The sequence below is a fragment of the Coturnix japonica genome, chromosome 2 (genome assembly GCF_054131305.1).
Source record: "Coturnix japonica strain WE chromosome 2, WE-NBRP24, whole genome shotgun sequence".
NCBI classification, from domain to species: Eukaryota; Metazoa; Chordata; class Aves; order Galliformes; family Phasianidae; genus Coturnix; species Coturnix japonica.
In genome coordinates, this window is record NC_140664.1 from 30,166,507 (window position 1) to 30,192,664 (window position 26,158).

The 26,158-nt window shown below is 36.4% G+C and overlaps 1 protein-coding gene across 4 annotated transcripts in view; it reads right to left on the reverse strand.

The window, feature by feature from the left end:
- Positions 1-4,389: 4,389 nt before the first annotated feature.
- C2H8orf34 (chromosome 2 C8orf34 homolog) overlaps positions 4,390-26,158 on the reverse strand; it is a 146,780-nt gene continuing 125,011 nt past the window's right edge. For 3 of the 4 annotated variants that reach the window (XM_015855747.3, XM_015855746.3, XM_085539451.1), the window contains 4 exons: positions 25,397-25,517; positions 20,939-21,438; positions 16,103-16,196; positions 4,390-5,418 (listed from right to left, as the gene is read on the reverse strand). In XM_015855747.3, the coding sequence (XP_015711233.2) occupies positions 5,411-5,418; positions 16,103-16,196; positions 20,939-21,438; positions 25,397-25,517 (723 nt within the window). In that variant the 3' untranslated portion in view covers positions 4,390-5,410. Of the gene's footprint in view, positions 5,419-16,102; positions 16,197-18,619; positions 21,439-25,396; positions 25,518-26,158 lie in introns of those variants that run through there. The other variant, XM_085539452.1, reaches the window with a different exon arrangement.

A 26,158-nucleotide genomic window follows, 5' to 3' on the forward strand; every position in this document is an offset into this window, starting at 1 on the left:
AAGGGCCCCACGCTTTATTAAAACCTGGAACTGTGAGTGTATAGGTGTTGGATTACACACATCAGGAGGAACTGAATGATTTCTGGAGGCACTTATGGAGAGATTTTGAATTATGGTACTTATCAGGCCCCAGGGAGTATTTTGGCAAGTTTTGAAATTCACTCATGAATTCCTCATGTACTTCTTGGAGACAGATACAATGACTGAGGCACACAGGTTTGAATGACCCTTTGCTGGTTCATCACACGTGATTTCTAGTGCAAATGCAGAACTTTTCAGAGCAGCAACATAGGCACCCTGCAGAGCACAAGTCCTGCTGTCAGTGCCTGTCACATGTGATGATCTGCAACAACCCTTCTTCAGTATATGTGTCAGTAACATTTGCAAGAAGTTTTGGCCAGTTTAAATCATTTTAAAAATTTATAAGGTTCTACAGGTCCAACATTTCACTACACTGCTTTGCCTGGAGTCTGAATTCAATATTATCAGAACCTAAACAAGATGCAAGCAGTTAAGAAGTGAAGAATGCATTCAAGGGGGAAGATCACATCCTGAGAAACCACTGTCAAGCAAAAATACAAGCACTCGGGTATGTGATTTTCAAAGATAAACATCAGAAAGAGCTAGGGGCTGCTTGACCCTGGATTCTCCATCTCCAGACATTCTCAAAACAGATTAGATAAAAAGCTGTTGGAAATGGTTTTATTAGAGTTATGCTGTCACAGGATTAGCAACTAAATGATACCTCGAGGCCTTTTCCAGATTCACTTCCTATTACAATCCCTGTGTATGCTCTCATGCACATATTTCTGGGAGAGGAAGACCCTGGTAAGATTAGTAGCTCAGCAGTCAAGTCAAAGATGAGTGATTTATACTTGCTTTCCTGCAGTGTCTCTTCAGTGATCTGCCTTGGTTGTCTTTGGTGGGAACACCAGAAGGCTCTGCTGCCATTCAACAAGATCTGGCCACAGAATTGGGTAGAGAGAAACCTGATGAGGTTCAACAAGGGCAAATGTAGAGTCCTGCACCTGAGGAGGAATAACTGTGCAACAGTACAGGTTAGGGGCTGACCTGCTGGAGAGGAGTTCTGTGTATAAGGACTTAGAAGCCCTAGTGAATAACATGTTGACCATGAGCCAGATTTGTGCCCTTGTGGCCAAGAAGGTCAATTGTATCCTGGAGAGCATGGCTGGCAGGTCAAATGAGGTGATCCTTCTCCTATACTCTGTCATGGTGAGGCTACATCTGGAGAGCTGGGTCCAGTTCTGGGCTCCCCAGCTTAAGAAAGGCAGGAAGAGCAACAAAAATGTTATTCATAACATATACACTTCAGTCTGGAGAACAGAAGACTGAGGGGAGATCTTATCAATGTTAATAAATAAATAATGAGTAGGAGTCAAGTGAAAGGGGGCAGGCTCTTTTTGGTGGTATACAGTGTCTGGACAAGGAGCAATAGGCACAAACTGGAACAAAGGATGTTCCATCTGAACATGAGGAAGAAAGTCTTTGAGAGAAACAAAGCACAGGAAGAAGTTATCCAGAGAGGTTATGGAGTCTCCTCTGGAGACTGTGAGCCTGGATGCTTTCCTATTTGACTTACCATAGGGAACCTGCTTCAGCAGGGTGGTTGGGCTAGATGATCTCCAGAGGTCCCTTCCATAGCATAAAAAGCTACTCAGAGCGTGAACTTCAGGTTAGTATTCTTGCTGTAGACAATTTTATGTTACTAGAACCTACCCCATAAAGGCTTTTTAGTATTTTACATTAATAGTTCATGTGATTAAATGTAAAGCATGTCTAAATACAGCCGGGGCAACGAAACATTGTCATATATTCACATGTGACTTAGCTTTCATTTTCTTCATATATCTCCATGAGTTCAGTTGTTTCAATAAAGGATTTCTCCTGCTTTAGTTTGTTATCTTTAAGTATAGACGTAACTGAATCAATACTCCAAGGAGCAGGAGAAAAATCTCCTTCTCTTTTTGAAAGAGATCTAAACTGCAAATAAAGATATATTTTTAGGAACAATATTCCCACAGGGTCAGAAGCTTTTGTTAATACTGCATGCACGCAGCACAGCTGTTTATTATGTAAGTGGTTTTAAATTATTGCTTAAGTTTTCAAGTTAAGGATTTGCTCAGAGAAACTTCCCACTGCAAAATATTCCAAAAGTAATAGTTCTATTTTAATAACGTTTGCAAAGAAAATTTTCTTCCCATTTCTCCCTCAGCTGGACCTTTAAGTCTTAGAACCAGACACTGGGCTAGCAAGAAGTCATGCCATGAAGTCTGTCAAGTGATGAAGTTACTTGATATGAGCAGTAGAGAAGGAAAGCTATTAGTATCATTGTATTAATGGAATGAATAGAGATGGTAAGGTTGTTTTTCTGATTACCCAGATAATGTATCAAAAGTGTGAAGCTCTAAAAAGGAAACAACAGAAACCTGTATGGTAATAACAACCTTTTCTTCTTTTCTTTCTTTTTTTCTTTTTTTTTTATTTTAATAAATTGGCATTTGACAGGACAGCTGTTTATTAGACAAGCTACATTCATTTTCATATACTCAGGTATGTTTTCATTTTTGCCATTAGCAAGTACCATTGAGAATACAATTTCCCTACATCTCTGCGCTAGCAAATGCTTTTAAAAACAAAGAGGTAAACAAACATATCTGTTTATAGTGGTTCTTTCATCAAAAAGCGGTAATTGAGTAGCATCAGCAATGAGCCATGAAGTATCTTTCTGAAAACCACTAAATCTACTCTGCTTCCTAGAGATAAAGAGAGGTACATTTTTACATCACCTATACTGAACTATGACTTTGAAGTGCCTGGTGCAGAGTCAAAAAACAAAGCCAAACCTCCTGCCAAACAAACTAGAGAAGCATCAACATGAACTCACACAGCTGACTCTCAGTTCACTTAGGCACCAAGGAGGCAGAGTTTATTCCATAAGCAACTGACAAATGGAAACTGCTTCCTGAAGCCAAAAAGGTCAAACTGAAAATGAGTAAGGCTTCCCACAGATCAAAGGTGAAAACAAGTTTATCACACTTGCTTTCTGCACGGCCATCCCAGCTGCTGTTTATGCTCCCCAGCCCCAAGCCCAGCTGCTTGTTTTCTATTAAGACCATCTCAGTCCTTCTTGGATCTTCATTGCCAGCTTGTTCACAGTCAAGGCACCAGGTGGCTGCTTCTCCTCTACAATGCCAGCAGTGGTTGCTGGGCTGACTGCTTGCCATACACTTTAGAGGGAGTACTGCCAACCACAAGTGTTAAATAATCATGAGATCATTCACATCTCATGAGAGATAAAACAAAAGATGACGTGGAATTTTCTGTATGCCTTAGTCTGGGGAAGTGGGTGGAGGGAGAAGCCACATACTGCACTGTTTATCTTCCACTCTTCAGCTTACAAAATGCCCTAGAACCCAGCCCCAAGAACAGGCAGCTCTCAGGAGACCAAGACTTCACAGCTTTTATCGCTGGACCACACAAAGGTCAAACCATCCCGCCACACTTGTGAACATTTCACACTTATGAAGTTGCTAATTTTTCTGAGAGTTGATGGTGCACACTGTATCTGTAACTGAGAACAGCAACAGGATTATATTGTGCCTTCCTGCATAAAGCTTGTCTTATGTTTCTGGATGTAATAAAATTAGAATTAAAAAACATATACATAAAAATAGACATGTTCCTAACCAAATTCCTCTGCATTACCCAGTGCAAATAGTATTTCAAGTATTTTAGCTTGCAAGAACTTCTAGAATTAATATGCTGCCAAATTCTGATTTCTTCCTTAAAATATGAGCAATCTTAGTTCCATCAAAGTCAATGAGATTTTTTCCCCAGGGATCAAATATGATCATAACTTCAATAAATAATGTAAGCAATTAGGGGAAAAAAAGGCAAATCTACCTTGACATTAATGAAGAGTTCAAAGTAAAGTATGAAATGAAGGTCACTATGGAAGAATATAACACAGAACTATAGCTGTAACTACTGGAACTATAAGTAGTTTCACAAGAATGCTTTACTGCAGAAAACTGATAAACTGTAACTTATCAATGATAATATACACTCCCACATGCAAATGTGTATGTTGGAAATACAAACAATGAAGTAGATTTTCTTTATTGATGACTAATTAATGAAGCCCCAACCTGCAATGAACTTCAAGGGGCTACTCCCATGGGCCTCCAGTATGCTAAATATTTTACAAAAAAGGAAGTCTAAACGATGATGATATGTACAGCAAAAGCCAGCTCAGCACAATCACATCCTTCATTTCACTGACTTATGCCTAAGACAGACCAGACACTTTTTGTGCTAGCGCTGAATGTGTGAGAGACAGGGAAAAAACTTCACGCTATGGAACACACATGACATAGAATTCATGTTTATTCCTTAAACAAATAGATGATCTGTTATATTCTGTTTTTAATAGTTGCAAGCAATTTCATTATATCGTTATGCTTAAGATACAGGAACCAACTGTACATAATTGAAGACAAATGAAACTGAAAACACACTTGACAGAATTAACAGATACATAAATGAAATCAGTCAATGCAATTGCCACATCCCTTCATTTGACATCTGTGCAAAAGCATCTTCTAAATTCCCAAGCATACAGCATATATCAGTTTATTTTGAACAGCAAATTTGTTTCAGTAACTCATATGGGTAAATAGTGTTTTACTCTACATATGAAATCCCTTTAGATACTTTATTTTTGCATGCACCTTCCTCTCTTTATCGATATGTTCCCTTTTTAACAGTCCTTATTTGTTTTAAAGATCAAAGCAGATAAACTCAATACAAAGCTATATGACACAGGCAACACCTGTTCCTGCTCCCTGCACACACTTTTCACTACTGCAACACTCCCCCAGGCCCCTCTCTGCAGGTGATTCTGAGCAAACAGCTAGTTCTCTGTGAGACCTGAATGGGACATATAGAATGGCAGATGTGGGCAAATGCTTTCATGCCTGTTAATTTAAAAAAGAGCAAAGCTTACAAAAATATAGGGAGTAGAAAACCTCAGACAAGTTAAAATACATACAGTCTCTAGGCAAAGTTTACTTTGGTCAGGCAGAGTTTAGTTTATCAAACATCAATCCAAAATAGCATTGGGTAGAAACTAAACAAAAACATTAGAGTAACTTTATACTAAAAGGTGACAGCTACCCTTCTTTCCTAAGGCCACTGTACCACAGTAAGCACTCTGATTCACTGCATTTCAGCATCCACATGTTGGAGTGGCTCCCCTTATGCACTGCTGGCACTAGAAAAATAACTTCATTTAAAACTATTATGTATAAACTAAAGCAAATGTTCAGGTGCAGTTTTGATCACCGTACTTTTGTTTTTATTAAATTGTTCTTCAACAATCCCATTGATTTCACAAACCTATGAAGTCAAAAAGAAAACACAGAAATTAGGGCTAAAATGTACACCAAAAATATGATAAAATGGAAATTCACTGTGCTTGCATTTTGTAGAAGTTTTCCATAATGCTGAACTCACAGTTATATAAGCAATGCGGTTTTTGATGAATCTCTATTTTTCTTCATTAATAAAGTATTCAGAAGCAAACCAGAGCTTCTTTAGTTACATATTTTTCCCAATTACTCAGCATTTTAAAGAATTCTCTGCCTCTTCCTTGCAATAATAATGCTAAGTGGTTGCAAAAATTGAACAGTGTTGTACAATGCATTAAGTATAATAGGTAACTATAATGAATTGGGTGAGCTGAGATAGGAACATTTTCATTTCCAATTGTGTTCAGCTTGAAAACATTCCCAAAGCAAAATGGAAATTTAGCTTTTACAAATATTTCCACATGCACTTTGAAGCAGATTATTTTGCAAATGCTGCTGTCTATAACACAAACCCCTCCCCATATATTTGTAAAAACTCAAGTAATGATGCATCTGTTCTTGTTACGTGTACTTGGTTAGAAAACAAGGGTTATAAGTGGGAAATAAAAAACACCCAAACCATGTTAAATTACAGAGCTAAATGCATAAAGCTGTGTTAGTTGCCTTAGAAGCCTTCAATTTGTCATTTTTAAGCACTGAAGAAAATTAGGATGAGTAAATTCAACTGTTCATTTCTTTTGCATATATAAATATGCAGCCTCTCTTTTGGGGATTAAAGGCATTTGGCAGCAGTAAACTATTCCCTGTTACCTCCAGGTAATCAATTAGATATTACTGGAACAATATATTCAAGCTTCACTTAGCCAGGTGATAGGCCTGGGTTTTATGTTCGTTACTGTACTGATATTCTGCAGACTAAGCCACATACCATGGATTTCCCATTAGCAACATTTCTCACCCTGTATTAACTCAATATGTTTTTTTTTTCCATAACTTATAATTAATGTTTAACAACTATTTTCCTTGGATACACTTCATTTAGAAGAGATTCAAGCACTGTCACAGTTCCATCTTAAAGTAACAGATTTGTCGTAAGGGTGGAAAAAGAAAAGCAAACATATGTAAGCCTGTTCCATTTGCAAATTCTTCTCATGACTGTTATCTGCAAAGACTCCAAGGACCGTAGTCTTCTTAGCTGTAGAAGGAAATGGGATGCCAGACAGAAAACATAATCTATGCTTCCTCATATCCATTATAGAATTCTTGACTGATAAGAAATGATATTAATAAGACTAAGTCAACTCTCAGCTGACATGACCTAGAGAAGAGTCAGGCTGGAGATGCAAAAGATGAAGGAGCCCCTGACAGGGAGAATGGATTCTTTGTCACTTCCCAGCACTGTACATCTCTATATGACCTCTGAAGTTCCTTTGTTTCTCTCTATTTCAGAGAACAAATAGCTTGGACTATACTCCCTCATTTTTAGATAGGTAGGTGAGGTGGGTCATTCTGACATGCTGAGCACTTCAATGCAAAGAGAATGACAGTAACTTGAAAGTAGTTAATATAAGAAGAAAGCCATCACTGATTTACTTGAGTAAAATTACTGAAATAAACTACAACCATTTTAATGCATGTAAAACTACAGCAGAAAGAAATCCAAACAGACATTAGAACTGGGGCCTACACTTGTGACATGTTTTGGAAACAGTAACTGGTGATTTCTCATAGCTTTATTGTCAGATATCATATTTTATCATTGGAGTTTGAAGATCAGAGAAATAAAACACAGAGGACATAAGCATTCCCCAGATTCTACTGCAAAACACACTCTGGTACTACACATTGCCAAGTGAGATTTAACCAAAATGAACAGAAGCCACACAACGAGGACCAACCCTCCTCTCTTATTTCCCTGATTCCATTTTCCTGGACTTGCCCTCTAACAGGTCAAGAGCAGTTGCAGTTATTGAGTTCATTACAAAATCTTAACCTTTTCCATTGCAGACTTCTTCCTGCTGAAATTTACAATCCTTTCTCTTCATTAAAGAAGAGGAATTTTCACAGTTTTAGCTCAGAATAAATCCCATCCTTGCAAAATGTATTTATAACATTAAGATAAAAAAGAGCATCAGCTTTTTCTAGAGCTTGAAGAATACTGGCACAGGAGAAAAAAACACATTTCCTTTATAGATCCTTCACTTCCTGGTCATTTTTTCACCCTGGAATTAGTCATTCTGTTGAATTTTTTTGTTTGTTTCTGTAGCAGTCTGACCCCATCTGCTGAATCCATCATTTAGCTATGGAATCAAGAGCCTTTCAAAGCTTTATTTAATGCAAAGAGATGTACTCACTGCTTGCCACTTTCTGAGTCTTGCACTCTTGCACTTTGTGAGGCCATTTGCACTGAGTGACAAATTGGTGTAAAAGAAGTTTGCTCTGGTAGCAAGGCTACTTTGTGCTCTTTCTTTACTGCTATAAGTGACCAGTCAGGGCATAGGTGAAAGACAAACTGGGGTCTACATTTATTAAAAAGAGTTGCAACAAATAAATTGGATAAAAAGTACACTCTGATTTGCAGCAAGATTTTGTAGCAAAAGTGCACAGCCTATATGGCAAATAAAGGAATCCAGAAAGGCATTATAAAATGAACAGTGTAGTTCCTAACTCTTCACAATGCTCTGTAGTATGAAGGATACAAGAAATGGTCAGTTCCCTCCAGCTGGAAAGTCTGTACAGCAGTCCTTGAGCTGAACAGTTCAACGATATGCATTTCCGCAGGATTACTGTGCCCTTCAGTCTTCATTGGGTTACAACCACTTCAGTCTTTGCTAAAACCCTGGCAGCACTTTTCTTGAGCTTTTATTTTTTTCTGTGAAAAGTCAGCTGAAGCAGTTTCATCCCTACTGTCAGACTCTGAAATACCCTCCACAGCTCTTTCTGAATCACAATAGCACAAATGTCAGGGTATCCACAGGGCTGAGACACAACACGGGACTGAATTATCTGAGTAAAAATATTCTATATTTGCAAAGCGATATTTCAACCAGATCAGTTCATGGTTCACTGCACACCTTCACAAAGAGCTACGCCTAATTTAAGTTACGGTTACTCAACAAAGTAGGTGTTTTGGAAAAGCAGACTAAAAAATCCTGATATAGTCAAAACAAAATCAAGCAACTTAAATTTCCTCCACCAACATGCAGCAAATTAGACTGTATTTCTGTTATGAAGTTACATTTTGCAATAGCAGTGTTGTGGTTTAACCCAGCAGGCAGCTCGGCGAGCAGAAAAGGGCAATGAACTCCCACCCACTACATAACTCTCACTCTGCATCACATCATAAGCTGTGGAATATCCCTTTGGCTAGGTCAAGTCAGCAGTCCTGATTCTGCTCCCTCCCATCCCTTTGTTGGTATGAGCTGAGAAATGGTACAGCCTTGGCTCTGTACAACACTGCTCAGCAGCAGCTATAAACATCAGTGTGTTATCAACAAGGCTTTTGCCTTAGAACTGAAAACTAGCATCACACCAGACACTGAAGAAAACAATTCCATCCCAGCTGAAACTAAGACAAGCAGCTAACCTAATTATCTGCCTGTCAGCGATCAGTCAACAAAGCATCATTTTGTTTCATTCTCCAAAATTCTTTCACTAATGTTAGAGAAGAGCTCTATTTTCCTAAAGATTATCTTTTTGATTTTGACCTTTTAGACTAACCTTTTAATAGGACAACATTAGACAGCCTGTGTTTCAACACACACGCTACTTTGTGATTCAAATAAAAGTTCTTATTTAACTTATGTGATTGCTGTAAAAATATACAGTATTTTAATTGTAATGTATGCAAATTAATGTATGTTGATGATCTTATTTTGAACAAAACTTTAAGAAAGTACAGTACAGACTTGGAGTGATAAGCACAGATAATTACTTACCTGTGGAGTTTACCTGTACATCTATCCAAGGTCGTTTACACAATACATAGAACTGTGCACAGTTAAAAAATGGGGATACCTAGTATTTTTCACCTAAAAGCTCAGAATGTCACTTGCAATTGTTTCTGAATTAAAGTTATCATTAAAAACAACCAAACAAACAAACAAAAAACACCCAAAATATTTATTTAACTGCATGGTATATATTGCCATTTAATATTAGGCATTCAGGCTAGATAGAATGAAAAAATTCTTTACTGTGAGGGTGGTAAAGCCGTGGAACAGCCTTTTAGAGAGGTGGTTGCTCCCTCTGACAGGTGTGTCTGTGTCCAAGAGGTGTCTGGACAATGCCCTCAATAACAGTCTTTAACTTCTGTTTAGCCCTGAAGTGGTCAGGCAGTTGGACTGGATGATCTTTGGAGTCCCCTTCCAAATGAATACTGCATTCTATTCCACTCTTGTCACATACATCTTTAAAATTTTCAAAGTACAAAATCTGTTCACAGTATTTTCTGACTTGCTTTGTCCAGGAAAATAGAGCCTACATAGTATTTTACAAATATCTAAATTATGGTCAGTGTTAATCCAAACTCTTTGTATATCCTAAGTTCAAATGTTTGGATCATTAAGAACAGCCTTTACTTCACAGAAATACAGAATCATAAGGGTTGGAAGGGACCTTAAGAGATGACTGAGTCCAAGCCCCCTGCTCAAGCAGGTACCCTACAATGGGTTGCACATAATAGATCCAGAGGCACTTCCCTTTCTCACATAAGTAGTTTTTATATTCCAAAATAAAAAAAAATATGATAATTCCATGATAATAAAAATAACTAAGGAAATCTTTGAAGTTTAAAATCACTGGAAGAAACCAATATATAAAATCACAAAAATGTGTAAGCATGTAAATACAGTTATGTTCATGATATGGCATTTGTAAGAAAATGCATTTCTCATCTGCAAAGAAGCTCTTCTTGTTTGTAATCACATGATATTCACCAGGTACTGTTGGGAGGACTGAGAATTACTTTGAACATGTTAAAACACAAACAAGGAAACCTTTAAAGAAATTAATGCATATATGATCATTAACTCATTCTCACCTTTATCCATACCTAACAGGAAATATGCCTACCCCAGGGAAGTAACTGAAATTTCACATCTAGGCTACACTTTGCTAGAGTAAATAAGTATATTCTCAGACACTAGCAAAAAAATCCTATGTGCTCATCTAATTTGACCACTTGCATACCAGAATCTCCAGCTGGATTAACATCTGTCATTTACAAAGCCCCATCACCTCATGTTAATGATTCCAGATTAATCACTTCCCTCAGCTTTTGGTTACAATGCTTAAGGCTCCTGGCTGCTAGGTCATAGCATCAATTTCCGTTGTCATAGTTTGAAGAGTTTAATCTTTCTTATTTAAAGATCTACAGTTATATATCATCTCTGAAGTTCCTAGAGGATGCCTTTGGGTGAGGTGAACTCCTAACAAGACTTCTCAAATGCTGGGTTGCTTTTAATCTTCTGTAATCTCTTAAGTAATTCCAATCTTTCTTAATGACATTCGAACTGCAGATTTTAGGTGATACTATTTTGAATAATTACTTTGTTACTTAATTTTTTAGGCATGCAAGGAATGGTTTACCGTTATGTGTTTACAGCATTATTCTAAGAGCTCACACTGAGACAATCATCTGTGATAATCCTAAACCCATTAAGTCACTACTTTCCAGGACAAAGTCTCATTATTCTGCAGCAGAGACAGATATATTTCTCCGGTGTCACATATATTTCATTTGCTTCAAATATATTTCATCTGGTTATAATAAAGTTCAGTTTACTGGAATGTGGCCATTATATCAGGGGATTCATATTATTTAATATCTTCAACTTCTCCCTTACATCAATTATCTAAACCTATCAGGCACTAATGAGCCCCATTCATCTACATCTTCCCATTAGATACTCTTATTTTTTCATTTTTCAGTAAGCCAGCTTTTAATTCACCCAGTGTGTACCTTGATAATTCTCTATGTCACTCTATGTAATTTTTTAAAATGACAGTGTCATTTGTATTATATTAATATGTTCTTGAGAAATTCCAGTTCACCATAATAATGATAATGCAAAAATTCATATCCTGAGGTTTGGAAGATGTCTGCACTAAAATAAAAAAAAACAAAACTATGATGCAAAAATTCCTCCCTCCCTTCCCAAGTTCATTGGGAACTTTTCCAAGATTAAACAAAATATCAGACAGTAATAAACAAAGCGACATGAACTAGAGCCATAACAGAACATTCAGTCAAAAACCTTGAGTCTGATTCTGACCTTCCTAGGCTGCATTTGAACTCTTACCTTTCAAGACTAATGCAACTACTGGTAAAAATAATGTCAATCTCTATTTTTGTTTCACTATGAATAACTGAATACTAGAGTTTCCAGGACAGAAAATTGTTTTCTCTCTCATTTTCAGATTCAGAGATGTGTAATATGAAATGGTGAAGCTTCAGCCGTAAGTGTTACAAGACATCCAGGCAAGACTTCCCAACAGGCCTGTGGAAAATGCGAAATGTGTTTAAAGCAGACCTGGAGCTGTCTGGAAAGAGATGGTAAATTTTTCATAATACAAGCATAGCAGTCATGACACTTTCTAGAAAGGGTGGGGAGATGCAACATGCTGACTTTTTTGTTCTGGTCCGTTTTACCATTCTTGAGATATCTGATGAAAGAAAGACTCCCTAGGTTTCTTCAAAACAATAATGAATCTCAAATTAAAGTTCCCAGAAGTTGACTGCAGATTCACTTCTGAGATAAGAAATAGCATTTGCAGTGAATTTACTGTTCACTGGGAATATTTCTAACTATGTACATTATTTCTTATTAACTTGGCATGTAATTCATTAATACATTTTTGCAATGCCTTACATCTACATTTCTCAACAGAGAAAAAAATCTAATCTTGCCCCAAGTCATAAACACTGTAAAAGACTGCTATAATGCATCAGAGCAGAATGCAAATGCAAAAAGCTGAATGTGATGAACAGGAATGTGTTTGTGTTAATCCATAAAAGTTTCAATCAACAGTTTCTACTCTAGGCTTGGTTCTGTCACTCATACACATACGTATGGTAACTGGCTCTAGCAAGATGAAACTTTCACATAAAAAACATATTGCAGCATTAAGTTCCTTTTTATGAACTCCAATCAAGCAATTTTCCAAATCTTAGGAACATCTATTTTTAAAATTTATTAAGAAAGAATATCTGTTTATTTGTATGAACTTGCTCAGCATAAGGAATTTCACCTGCAGACAAACACTGTAAAGTCTGGAATTTTACTGGAACACATCCTGAATTTCTTGATCCTATAAAAAGTGGTATTTCACTTTTTTGGGTCTTTTTCTTACGCAGACATTTGTGCAGAATGGGAAAATGACCATTTTATTCATTACCTGTTGAAGTGATCAGTAAAGGGATTTTGACAGCAGTGTTTCAAGAGAAGTACAAGAATGAGTGGAATAGAAATACATAATACTTTTTCCTAACAATCAACTTTTACTTGTTAGTAGTTGACTTTCCATCGCAGATCCTTAGAAAGGAGTTTGCAGATGTATAGTGGCAAAATGTATAAGTTTCTTGCCAAGTTTAAGACTTGTCCCAAGAGTAGCTAATACTTCTGTTGTCAAGCTGAAGTTAGGATGTACTGATTGTAGCCACACTGCCTAGTGTGCCAGTGAGAACAAAATTGCCATACCTTAATCAGACTGAAGCAAAGGAACATGTATACACACACATACACACATTTAATATGAACAAATGAAGCAGTAAGTTCCCTAAATGCCTAAGTTATCCTCCTACCAGGTACATCTGTGAATGTGTAGGGATCCTGCATATCCAAGGCTTTTGAATCTGGAGACATCTGCTCTATGACCTACTTCTTCAGTTAAGAAGAAGTACTAAGGAAAGCAGACTGACTTTGGGCAGCAAGTTCATCCCAGGGCTAAAAGCAGGTCAAATTTACCACAAAAGACTGTTGTCATCCTTCCAAGATTCCTGGAAGCTAGCGATGCATCAGAATTCTTCATCAGCAATATTTGTTGGGTCTGTTCTTAAAGTAAAATTTACGCTGGCTCATGCCAGTCCTCTGAAACTTTTCAGAAAAGCTGTCTGAGAAATGCCTGGTGACTGCGGAAGCAGTTCCTCTGTTTCTTGGCATCAGTGCCCCGTAATGAAGAAAACTGCTTTTGACAAAGAACTCTCATCAACCTGAAACACTGTGGATCTGGTAACTATTTTCTGCAGATCCTTCCTATTCCAAAAATGATCTTTATGCATCCTCTGAAAAACTTCTGCTGAAAATTAGTATACAAACAAAGTACTGAAGACAACAATGGAGAAACGTCTTAACAGGAAGAAAACACAGGTCTCCTTTTACATGTTTTTAGTGACAGTAAAGTCACAGAAGAGCTATGCACCCTTCATTTTGGAAAATACTGCCTTGACAGTTCTCACTCCTCTTTGCTCAGTGCATATATAATATCAAAGAACATATTTAACAAACAGAATATGTTTAGTTATTAGATGACATTTCAGCTACAAGAAGTATGTACTAGTTCCTATTATGTTAATCACAAAATTTACACTTAAGGGGAAAAAAATACACATCTTTCTCTGGTATATGTTTGCAAATTTATATTGTTATAACTAGTATAAAACTTCTTTTAAAATGACTGACTTCTAGGGGTTTTTTTTGTTGTTGTTTTGTTTGGTTTGGTTTTTTGTTTGTTTGTTTGTTTTATATTTGGATGCTCCAGGTAAATTTGTATAATGCTGTCAGAGAGTCTAAAGGATTTAGAAAGTCAAGTCTGATTTTCAGGAATTGAATACCTAGACCTCCTTTCCCTAAGACAAGATATGCACTGCCATATCTGTGTTAAAAATAATTGTGGAAAGATTTTAAGATGCTAAAAAGTGTCCTAGTTCTGTTCAGTTATCATTCACTGGCATTGAAAATAGCCTCTTTAAACTCCTGCATCTGAGCACATTTGCACCGCTAACCCAAATAAAAGCTTTTCATTCTTTTTCTTGTAGAACAGTAACCACAAGGTATTAATTTCCAAAGAACTCAAGGTGACTCACATATCTTCTCTTTTTGTATTGTTTTTCCACTACCAAAAACTAGCTTTTCACCTGGCTGCTATTATCTGAAGGTAGTCAAAGAATGTGGTAAATATTATCCACATGTAATTTATTAAAAGCCGAGTCAAAGAACAGGTGTTGCTATTGTAAAGATTAATTTTGCAGTTCTTCTGCTAAGACTCATAAATTATGAACTCCTGGGCCCCTCAACACTAAATCACAAGCGCAACATCTATACAGATTTATTAACTTGAGGGTGAAAAACGATGCAGAATCTTGCCAGCTGCTCAAGCTACAAGCACTGGCATCAGCAAGTACACCAAACCACTCCCCAAGTCCCCACTTTACAGCTGGGAATTTGCAGCTTCTTCTTGCCAGCAATGATGGTTCTGCACTTTCTGCTTCCCTATGACCTAACTTATCATCTCTCTTGGGCATTATAACATTTTTATTTTTAATAATGTTGATGACCACTAAAAATCAGATATAGGAATTATTGCTTCGATAATCATTTTTTGTCCTACTTTAGTAGTGTTAATAGAAAGATTGAAATTCTCATGCTCTTCAGTATCTCAGCACGTAAATTGAAATTTCATAGTCAAACCTCAGGCTATTTATCGATTTGTGGAACTGTATATAGGTTTTTTGTTTGTTTGTTTGTTTGGGGGTTTTTTTGTTTTGTTTGTTTGTTTGTTTGTTTAAAGTGGCATCATTAAGAAATATATCCTGTTTATCTGGTATGATTATCATCAACCATGCATTCATTCACAGCTATTCCATTACATGAAGAGAACGTTTTTTTTTTTCATATTTTTAACTCTGCATGATTAAGGAAGTTTTTGTCACATGCATTAAGATTTCTAAACATGCTGATTAAATTGCCTGCTCTTTTTAAGTATGTTATCTTAACTATCTATGGAAGTAGTTTGCATATTTACCCTTTCATATAGGAAAACAATTGCAAAATGTGAAACATTTAATATTTTCAACAAGACTATTTACAGGTACATTGTAGCCAGATACAACATGCTGCAGTTTGAAAGTACTGTGATTTATAGCGTGCTACTTGTTGTTACCTGTTCTGTCATTTAGGTTATGATCCTGCTGACCTTTACATTCATGATTAGACAACTGCTTCAAAGAGTGTAGGAAATTAAGGATTACTGGTGCAATTGAGAACTTGTTTTCATACACAGGAACTCAAAAGAATGCAGGCAAAACAGAGTTAATGAAGGCTCTACTTTTCAGAGCTACTGGGCTTGTGTGTGGTTTTGGTTTTCATTCCTTTCCTTTTTTTTCCCCTTTTTTCCTGGTCAATACAGATTTACTGAACAGAACACCTATTTCGACTTCATGCTACTTCTCTGGAACAACTACTTTAACACTCCAGAACAAATCATTTCACTTAGCTAGGTAAGCTGTAGTCCCTGATCATTTTGTCAATGCTCAGCATCTGTAGGAAAGCTTATGGAAAACAATCCTATAAAATTCAGCCCTGAAACAGATGAGTAATTGCTTCTTATGAGAAAAGTTTCTCCGAGCAGGCATGAATTCTTTGTAAGATTTGGTGATACAAAAAAGTTAAAAGTTTTTTGAAATATCATCAGCTCCTAACAAGTAGACTTACGTTTGTCTTGGTCAGCTTCCACTCCTTCATTTTCTGTATCACTCGGCAATATCCAAGGCTGATGAGCAAGCTGAAGCTGTTGTAAGAATTCATCCTGCCATAAACAGATCTGTTTTAGATAAAATGGCATAGAATAGTACTACACAAATGCAGACTGTAGTACTTCAGTATGAATTAACTGGATAGGAAAAAGCCTTCAATTAAAAAATAGAAATAAAAATACATATTTATATATTCTTGCTGTGATGTAAACTCAGAATGTAGAGGCTATGCAGGCTCCCCAGATACTTTTTCTAATGGAATTCTTGTTTATCCATTTATTCCAGGGGAAAAAAGTCTATTTATTTAATTTTCTGCTATAGCCAGTGATATACACATACTCGACTTAGAAATGCAGTGACACAAAACAAAATGTTAATGAGGATATTGTTTATTCTTGCAGTTTTTGATCCATGCCTAGATATCTAATGAATGATTTGCTTAAGCAAGGCTTTGATTTCTTGGAACTTTCACCGTCTTCAATAATGTAAGAATAAGGATCTTCAACCTGATTTAGAACATACACCTTTATTGGAGAAGTAGAAAGCCTAGGAAGGAATAATGGCATGGAAAATGTCTCCCAGTTACCACAAAGCTCTAAGCATCAAAACACTAATGTTACACACAGTTAAGAATCTGTATGTGCCTTTAAAATGCTTTGCCATCACCCATTTTTTACAAAATATATGTATGTATATAAAAATGTTTTTCCATACGTACACGCTCATGTAAGCATGTACACTCACATGAATTACCATGACAGGTTATTTTGCAGTACTGAAGGTGAGAGATGAGATCAGGATGCATAGTTTCATTGCAACAGTGGCTCAAATATGCAAGTCGAGTCTCTGAAATTCAAGTCAAGGACTGTCCAGACGTCATAAAATTACTGGTCAGATTCTTATAGTCACCTAAAACAAAAGGAGGCTACAAGCCCTTTCTCATTTTCTACCAGTTGGAAACCAGAATCTACGTATTCCAAGTTAGGTTGCATTGTGCAGTGCTGTAGCATTATTTTTATTGCTGGACCATCTGGTTTAAAAATATAAACTAGGTTTGTTTTACTCAGTTCTTGCGAATTCACCTCAGTAGTTGAAATAAAACTGTTAATTAATTTTTTTATTCATCTGTTAAAAAAATCCCATAAGACTGCTACAATGACTGAAAAGGAAGCTCAGGCAGCAGACCCAGCCTTATGCATGTATTTCGCTTCATAACTTTTTCACAATCTGAGATGGTTGCTGACTGCAGCACTGAAATGGGAAAAAGCTTTGGTTGGTAGGGCAGGATTACTGCAGCAGTAGCAAGTGGCTTCTCACACTGGTCAGCATGTTTTTTAATCTTCCAAAACTACAGAGTGAAGAAGTGGGACTGGCAGCAGAAGAGAATGGAAGTACCTGACCAAGAAGAGTCCTCATGACACTGAGTGGTGCTGTGCACTCTTGAGATTAGGAAGAGGTCTTGTGTTAACCAATGATTCAAATCAGCTGAAATCTCCTAGTATTAACAATGACGGACCAATAAATGTCACTGAACAGCACTTCAAGCTGCCTGGATGAATAAAGTGACTAAAATTCCAAGCGCTGCGAAAATGTAATGGCAAACAAGGGAGTCAGTAGTATTTTTATCTCAACAGCTATTGATAACTATCACAGTATTGTGTCACTTTAATGGAATCCATCCTGAAGAGATAAGCAGTATTCAGCATTCCTATGTCAATTTATACAAAACACCAAAGGATACAGTCAATGCATAAAAATATCTCTGCAAAAGGATTTGGAGCTGTGATTTATTAGTTTTATAGAGATAATAAAACTATTTCTCTAGGTAGCATTTCGTTGCCATAATTCAATTCAGCCTGAACAGAGCTGATAATAAAACACACCTGTTAAAACTTTGTAGTATTATGTGTGCCAAGAGGCAGAAACTTGTCCACAAAGTCTCAGATCATTATAAGTTTTGAGCATTAAAATAAAATTCTTAACAGCTGATATGTTAAGTATTTGCCAGATTATTTAAAATGTGTGGTATAACAAGATTAAACCAGCACGGACTTTACTAAAACTTACTAAGAACTCTGAATTGTACTCTGAATATTTTTGTATTTTAGACTTATTGTACTCTGAAATATTTTACAAACTAGGAAGCATGTATAATGTATTTAGTGATATGTTAAATGTCCTGATAAATGGCATAGTGACAGTGCAAATTCATGCATACACTGTATTCTTTAATTCAAGCTCCATATGACAAAATGTGCTGCTGGTACTCAGTAACTGCTTCCTTTTCAGCTGACTTACTCTCATCACATGTGTACCAGCTATATACTGATTAATTCCATTAACACCACATAAGAGTAAGGAAGCAGAATTCTTTGCAAAATATTATTTGAGTATCTCATACAGTGCTGGCCATGTAACCACAGTGCATTCACATCTAATAGAAATTCTCTGCTCATACCATTAAGTCTAAGAAGAATAAAGGCAATGTCCCTTATTTTATTTTACTGTTTTTATACAGGAAGAAGATACAAAACCTATAATGAAAGTTGCAAAATAATATACAGTATCAGCTTTTAGTTTTCATACATTTGTAATATGCACAAGTACAAAGAACTTCATTGTTCACATACCTCAGGCTGCCTTAGATTTTCCAAGATTTGACTCTATGCTCAAAGAGAAATAACATGGGCAGAAATAGAGGGACACTTCTACCATAACAAAAGATATCATAGATCAGCAATACTTTCTGGGGATGTTCTGTCCTTACTCTCTTGTCTTTTTCTAAGACAGCAGGACCTGGAATAGGCAAAGATGGCTTAAAAGAGCTCCCAGAATTCCAGCAGAACACCCCAACCATGAGGCTGGCAGCTACAGATTGGCCAGATCTCCACCAGCCAATTTCTGAGACCTGAGTGATCTCCAGTACAAACGTGCTATACCAGCCATTTTACCCTTGGAATCAGAGCTAGTCCCCAGGGGAGCTTCAATGAAGTAAAATGTCACTTGCACGTGTCAGGAAGGGATGAATATGGTTTGGATCTGGGTCACCATCAGCCAACATGCTGATGCTAGTGCCCAGTAAGCACAGAGAAAGAAAAGTGTGTCACTTCTATCAGCGCTTATAACAGTGGATAAGATCTTGCACAGGAATACTGATATCTGGTATCAGCCTTAAAGTGATCTTGCTGGATGAGACCAGACATGTTATTCCATCTGTAAAACAGGGTAATAGTACTGCTCTTTTCTTAAAGTACTTTAGACACACATGCACACATGAAAAAAATATAACAAGACATCATTATTAGAAGATGTGTCAGTAAAGTTTGGGATTTGGCAAACAGAAATAACAAATCACAGCAAATTGAAATGGATTTTCAAAATTATCATTACTATTACCAGCAAATACTGTGGAAGTGAGAATTGTTAACTGTCTGCCTCGTTAGAGGAAAGATCAGAAGGGATCTGAGAGTTGCTGTCCCTTGGCAGAGATACAGCGTTCATTACATGGCACTTCAGGATCCATTACAACTGAAGTTGACACCACCTGACTATGTATCAGTGAAGACAGAAAAGATAAAAATAAAATAAAAGTGAAGAGTTTTAGTGGGAAACAATGAAACCTTTCATTTCTTCGGACCATTCTTGGTTACTAAATGAACTTCAGTTCTCACTTTCTGGTATGTGAGAATTTTCATCACACAAAGACACTCATCCCTCCAAACAGGGGCCAAAAGGTATTGTTAGGAGAAAAAAAAAAAAAAAAAAAAAAAAAAAAGTTAGGGAAAAAAAAAAGATATTTTTATTACAATCAGATTTTTTTTTTTTTTTTTCATGGAAAATTTCTAGCTTGAAGAAATATATCAATTTTAGCCATTTTAATCCTTGTATTTTTAAGTTGGATTTTCAAATCTGGGTGGAGAACTAGATCAAGCAATGGGATTAATGCACTGATATTATTTTTCACCACTGAACATACAGATCCTTCTCATCAGACCGGCATTTCCTGAGAAAAACTCATCTTAGTGAGGCATGCATCTGAGATAGACAGCAGGGCTATTCTTTCACAGATTCTTTTATTTCCACTGCCTACACACTAAAGTTATCTTTAAGGCAGCTAAGGTTTGCAGAGGAGAATCCCACTCAAAATTTACAAGGTACTTTAACTTTTCTTTTTATACAAAGACTAATCCCGTAAAAGCCATTAATATAAGACAGGAAGTTCTTATGCTCTGAATAAGTCTAGCTAACATGCACAATAGTACTAGACAGTCGTTCAGCAATATTGGACATTTTCCCATTTCAGTTCAGCTTTTTATTTCAGAAAATACGTTCATTCAGCAATGGCTAACTAATAATTCCAGTCTATCAAAAAAAAAAAAAAAAAAGGAACAATTAGACCAATGAAATATTATGTGCTGTCAGTGCAGCAGGAAAAATACCCTGGAATCATAAAGATAAGATATAGTTGTATTTAATAGTCCAGAAATAAGCAATTCAGAAACTGGAAGGCTAAGAAATCTGCTGTGCATTATGCAGGCAAAACCCTACCAATCCCTTTGAAAATTTTGGGGCATGAGTGCTTCACTACAATTTCCAGAACAATCCTAAAAGTTTCTCATCAATACTTCTCAAAGTTGAGCAGTATTTCCTGCAACTTTTCTTGGTGTTATGTTTCAAGCTTCTTTCAAAACATTAACATTAGGTATATTGACACCACTTCAATGGAAAACACGATCTCGTCTTTATGTTATAGTAGCTCCTAACCATATCCAAAACATTAAATTGAAAATCTTACTTCTGACAAACTGCTTCTTTGAGCAGTGACAGTGACAACATCTCCACTCATTTGCACAGAGAGCCCTGAAGCAGCGCTGAGGGTCCTCCCCATTTGGCTCTTCGATGTTAAAGATCTACTCCTATGCAAACTGATGATGCTTTCCTTATTTCCTTGACTGCTAGGAGTAAGTGGCCGTGACAGCAAGCTGTTTGGGGTCACAGGTCTACTACCCGGAGTTGATGGAGTCGATGGCCTGTTGGTTTGCACACCAGCTGTCGGAGGCCTGCTGTTTGTAACACTTGAGGCCTGTGCTCGGCTGCTAGTGGGCAGTGGTGGCGATTTGTTTCCCTGGAGCTGAATGTTTTTCCCCATTTGAGTTGGGACTTGGGGCCTTGGATTTTGGCCCTGTGTAGCTTGAAGATTGCCTTGAGGATCAGATGTACCCAAACTGTGATGCTGGATGCTAGGACTTCTTGAGAGCCTTGCTTCTTCCCACAGCGCTAGGTCCTTTTCAATATCTGAGCACACAAACACATAAACAAACAAAAACCTCACTTTCAGTACTCTCAGGTTTAAATTTCTTATTGATTCTCCCCACTATACGTGACAACCTGTAGTTCTGCAGAGAAAATCTATTCATCCTTAAAATACAAGGCACCAGAATTAATGGTTTAACAATTATGTCCTTAGAATCTATTCACAGTTGATTTACTGAATGCACATCTATCCCACATAAATGCATTATTACCATTTAACTGAACCAACTAGCTATGAATTTCACTACAACCTATGAAAACTTCGCTCATTTAATCAAACTTCTATGTGGCTTTTGCACAGTTTCTCATTAGTAATAAGATAAGATGAGTCTGTGAGCTGAACCTCCAATCCTCATCTGCACTGATGTGTAATCCAAAAGCAAGATGAGCAAGATGAGACTTAATGTTTCCAGCCTCCCTGTCTATTGCCCAAACAGAACTCTGGGGCCAACAACTCCTGACCTCTGGCATATCTGGGTCTGTAATGCTGCCTGGATCTGAATTTTGTGCTCTGGTTTGTCTTCAGTGCTCCAGCAGTTGAAGGGGTCACTAAGGTCTAGAATTTAAGAAAAAAGGTGCCCTCCATTTGGTGTTCTAGTTTCTACCCCGTACAAGGGTTGTATGAAATAAGATCCTATTTAAAAACAGAACAGTTCAGTGGTAATGAGGAAACTGTCTTCTGAATTCATTTAATTCATATTAATGATTCCAATCAATTAAATCATATACATTCAGCCAAGTTAGATGAGGGTTGCTGGAATTCAGGCTAGCATAGCTACTATACTGAAAGGTCCTTGAAAGTACAAATGTGAAGAAGCTTGACAGGCAATTCAAGTTCATTTAATCTCACACAACTGTTCTGAATTTTCACTCTCAATGACATTTACTCTACTGTAACTTGGTTTGGATAAGTTACGCTCTTTTCCATTAAATTGTACAAACCAGAAGCTGTAAATCAGCAAGGTTCTTCTGACTTAGTCATGTATTAAGTGAACTTATAGAAAATGAGCATTTCATTTTTATGTTTCTAATAATAACTTCAGGTCCTTAAATTCTAACATAAACACACTCTAAGCTGCTTATAAAAAATCAGATTTTCTTGCACTTCTGTTTACCAGTCAGTATAAAAACAATGCTTTATGTAAAACAACTAAACATGTCCCACCATTAATATCTTTTAAAATTACACTTTGAAAACAGGAAAATAAGTCACATCAGGTTTATGTTACTACTGCAATACAAGACATTTCTCACATTTATAATAACATTATTTAATAAAGTTGTCAAAATTTAAATAGTTGTGAAAGCCTCAGATAAAGCATCAATCTTCCAACTCTTTAAAGTTGCTAGCAAATTTTAAAATGCAGTTATTCTTCCCAGCACACAGTTTGGAATATTTCTAATTGCCATCCTTACAATAATCTTACCAAATCTGACCTCTTAAAATTATTTCCATTTTGACACAATTATTTCTCGAAGTACTCTTTTATTATGCTTTAAAAAAAAAATCAATACACATCAGTTTGGAATTTATAAGATGCCTGGCTGAAATCCAGGGTCCAAGAAATGACAATGTGGGTAACGTGATTTGAACCAAATAAGGAATATTCTCCATAAAAGATTCAATTTAGTTTGTGTCTCTGCAGATCTCTAACTTCCCCATGTTGATTCAGCATGTTAAGATTTTTTTTTGAATATTTAAGGATTTAATAGCAGCTAATTAAACATTATATTCTGGATCACATTTTCTTCATTTCATATAGTAGACAAGATTGTTAAACATTTCTCCGCAAATAATTTACATGTTTTCATAATGTATTTGTAATGTTAACATTATTTAGCACATGTTCTCTTTGTTGTTGTTGTTGTTTTGCTTCAACATCAGGTTTTTAATCAGAAGGGAAAGAAAAATATCACGGATCTCCACCCTTATGGTATTATCTGATACTCAGTAAATACCAGAATTCAATTATGGCAGGATTTTTTAAAATCCCTTGTCAACGTCATTTAAAGGAAATAAAAATGCAGGAATTAGAAAAACACAAAAGCATTTTACTTGCTTACCAGAAATTCTAGGATAAGAATACCATTCATAATGCACCTACAAACAATTTATGCACCTAGCAGTTCTACTTATGGTAAATCATATTCCAGAAGTATGCAGTGACCACAGAATAAGCATAACAAACCAAATGGGCAAGTTACTGGAATTAACTACTAAAAAAAAAAAAAGAATTTTCCACTTGTGTGTGATATAAAGCAGCCACAGTTAACGTAAGAGACTGGATTTTTGAGAAAAGTATCACTGGGCCACATGTAAGGAAGAAAGGGAAAACTGCTTCAAAATCTGATTTTGTAAAAATGTTGTTTTCATATAACAAGGCACTGAAGAAGTTGTTGACATTTGGTGCTAATCATAGGTATCCACTTGTGCCAGTGTTTAAAGTCAGTTTTCTATGGAATGCAGTCCATAACAGAAAGGCAGAACTATGTCTTATCATTACATGAGCCCAAGTCTTAGAAAAAATCTAAATGACTGCATAGTACAGGATAGGATTAATAGATTCCACTGTACTCAGTGAAAGAAAGAAGATGGCTTGCTGATATCACATTTTGTTGTTGTTGTTATTGTTGTTCTAATCTATCAGAAAAATAAGGCTAAGCAAAATTGCTGCTTTATTATCTTTAATGTTGTGCTTGTTAGTGAGAGGGATAATTGTCTCAAGCAGCACTGGTATAAGAGGAAGTTAATTGGTTAATAAATTAACTGGAATAGGGGAGTCCAATGTCTAATAATAGAGCTATGCTCTTGTGAATTTCTCCGTCAAACAAAAATATCTAGATAGTAAAATGCCTGAACCCCCCATACAGGTCTACTGAAGTAACAGACCCAAAGCAAATGACAACAGCATTGACGTGAGAAGACCTTGCACATCATACCACAGCAGACAATGTCAGAGAATAACAGAATCCACATAGTTAGCCAATTAAGCTAATTAAGCTAATTAAGCCAATTAAAATTCTATTTTCCAATCAACATGGTAGTAATTATTGTCTTCGATCTTCCATTCAGCATGGTGGTAGTTGTTATTGTCAGCTTCATCTACGGACTCAAGGATCTGCATGTTCTGCATGTTTCAGAGCATGCTGCTTAGAAGAGCACCTTGTACAACCATGGAAATGCTACCAGTTCAGACGTAAATCAAAGCAATGAGATCCCTTGTAAGTGACACCTGCCACAATACACAGGGACCATTTTTAGTTCTTGTTTCACTCCAAGCAAAAGCTTTTTCTCTTCCTCACTGCACTCACAGCCATGTCTTCTATTTGATTTCAGCTACATCAGTTCCTAGACAGAAGTAATACAGCTGCATCTCTCTCTCTAAAGAGGATACAGCTCCCAAGCCTTACAGGCCAACTTCATGGGTAGGATAGATGACCAAAATATTTTAGAAAATGACACTGAAAATGCTAACTTCTATACCTAGTTCTGTGACAGACTTGAAAGAAGGGCCTGAAAAAATTCAGTTTTCTGTTTGACAAGTAGCATGTGTACTACAGGACTACTGCAAAGCAGTGCTTTCTCACCCCAAATATCCACTGCAGACTTTTAACTAACATTAGATGAAGCATCTGTACCTCAAAACTGCATAAGTCTAGGTGAATTGTATCACACACACACACAAAAAAACGTATTATTAAGATGTCAGACTGCAAGATATTTAACAACAACAAATACTTTTAATTACTGTATTTACTGTAATTAAATTTTATTGTATCTACAAATATTTTTGCTGTTTCTCTGCAACGAAGGAAATGTGAAGTTTCATCTATTTTCATCAGCATCTGAAATAGATTATCTCTTTTCCTTTGTCTAAAATATTGGCATAGATCTGAAAGGATTGATATGTGTTTTATCATCCCTTGCTACTATACATACCAGCTAGGTGTTTTTCCATGGTCTGAAGTTCTTTTGCTGCTAAGGAGTCCTTTAAGAGTTTCTGTCTTGGGGAACCGCCAGATCTGACACCCATGGCATCCATAGTCCAAACTGGCTGAGACTTACACAGATAAAAATAAAATGGAATATTTTTTAACACACTTTCATATTTATATGTGAAGCAATAAAAAACAAGGGGAGGGGTAGTGACAGGTAAGTAAGGTAAGTAACTTCTTACCTTAAATAACATAAACAGTATGCATAAATAAAAATCAGCAGTTCTAGAGTAATTCACATATATATTGACACACAAGCTCTTGTTCCATACTGAGAAAATCTAACAGAACAAATTCAATGATTTGCATTCCAAGCACGTTTGTTAATGGGAGCTGCACTTTAATTTACCACAACGTTTGGCACAGTATCTCTGCAAAGCAGCACTTCTGGGAACATCACAGAATTTCCTAATCAAAATTGCTAGTGCCTTTTTATCACTGTAAAGTATTCCTCACAGGAACAGCATCTAAATCATCATGGTAACACAGCAGCTTGAAAGGGATGCTGGGAAACATACTTTCTCTACTGAACACTGTGGTACTCAGTTACCTGCAATTTCTGGAGCCCATTCAGTACATTTTATTTAAAAAAAATAAAATAAAATATAATACTATGAGGTAAACTCAGTAAGTTTTTATATGCCTATATATACAACAGAAGTATATGATAGAATGCTTAAGACTTGGTTATAAAAAACAAGAAACA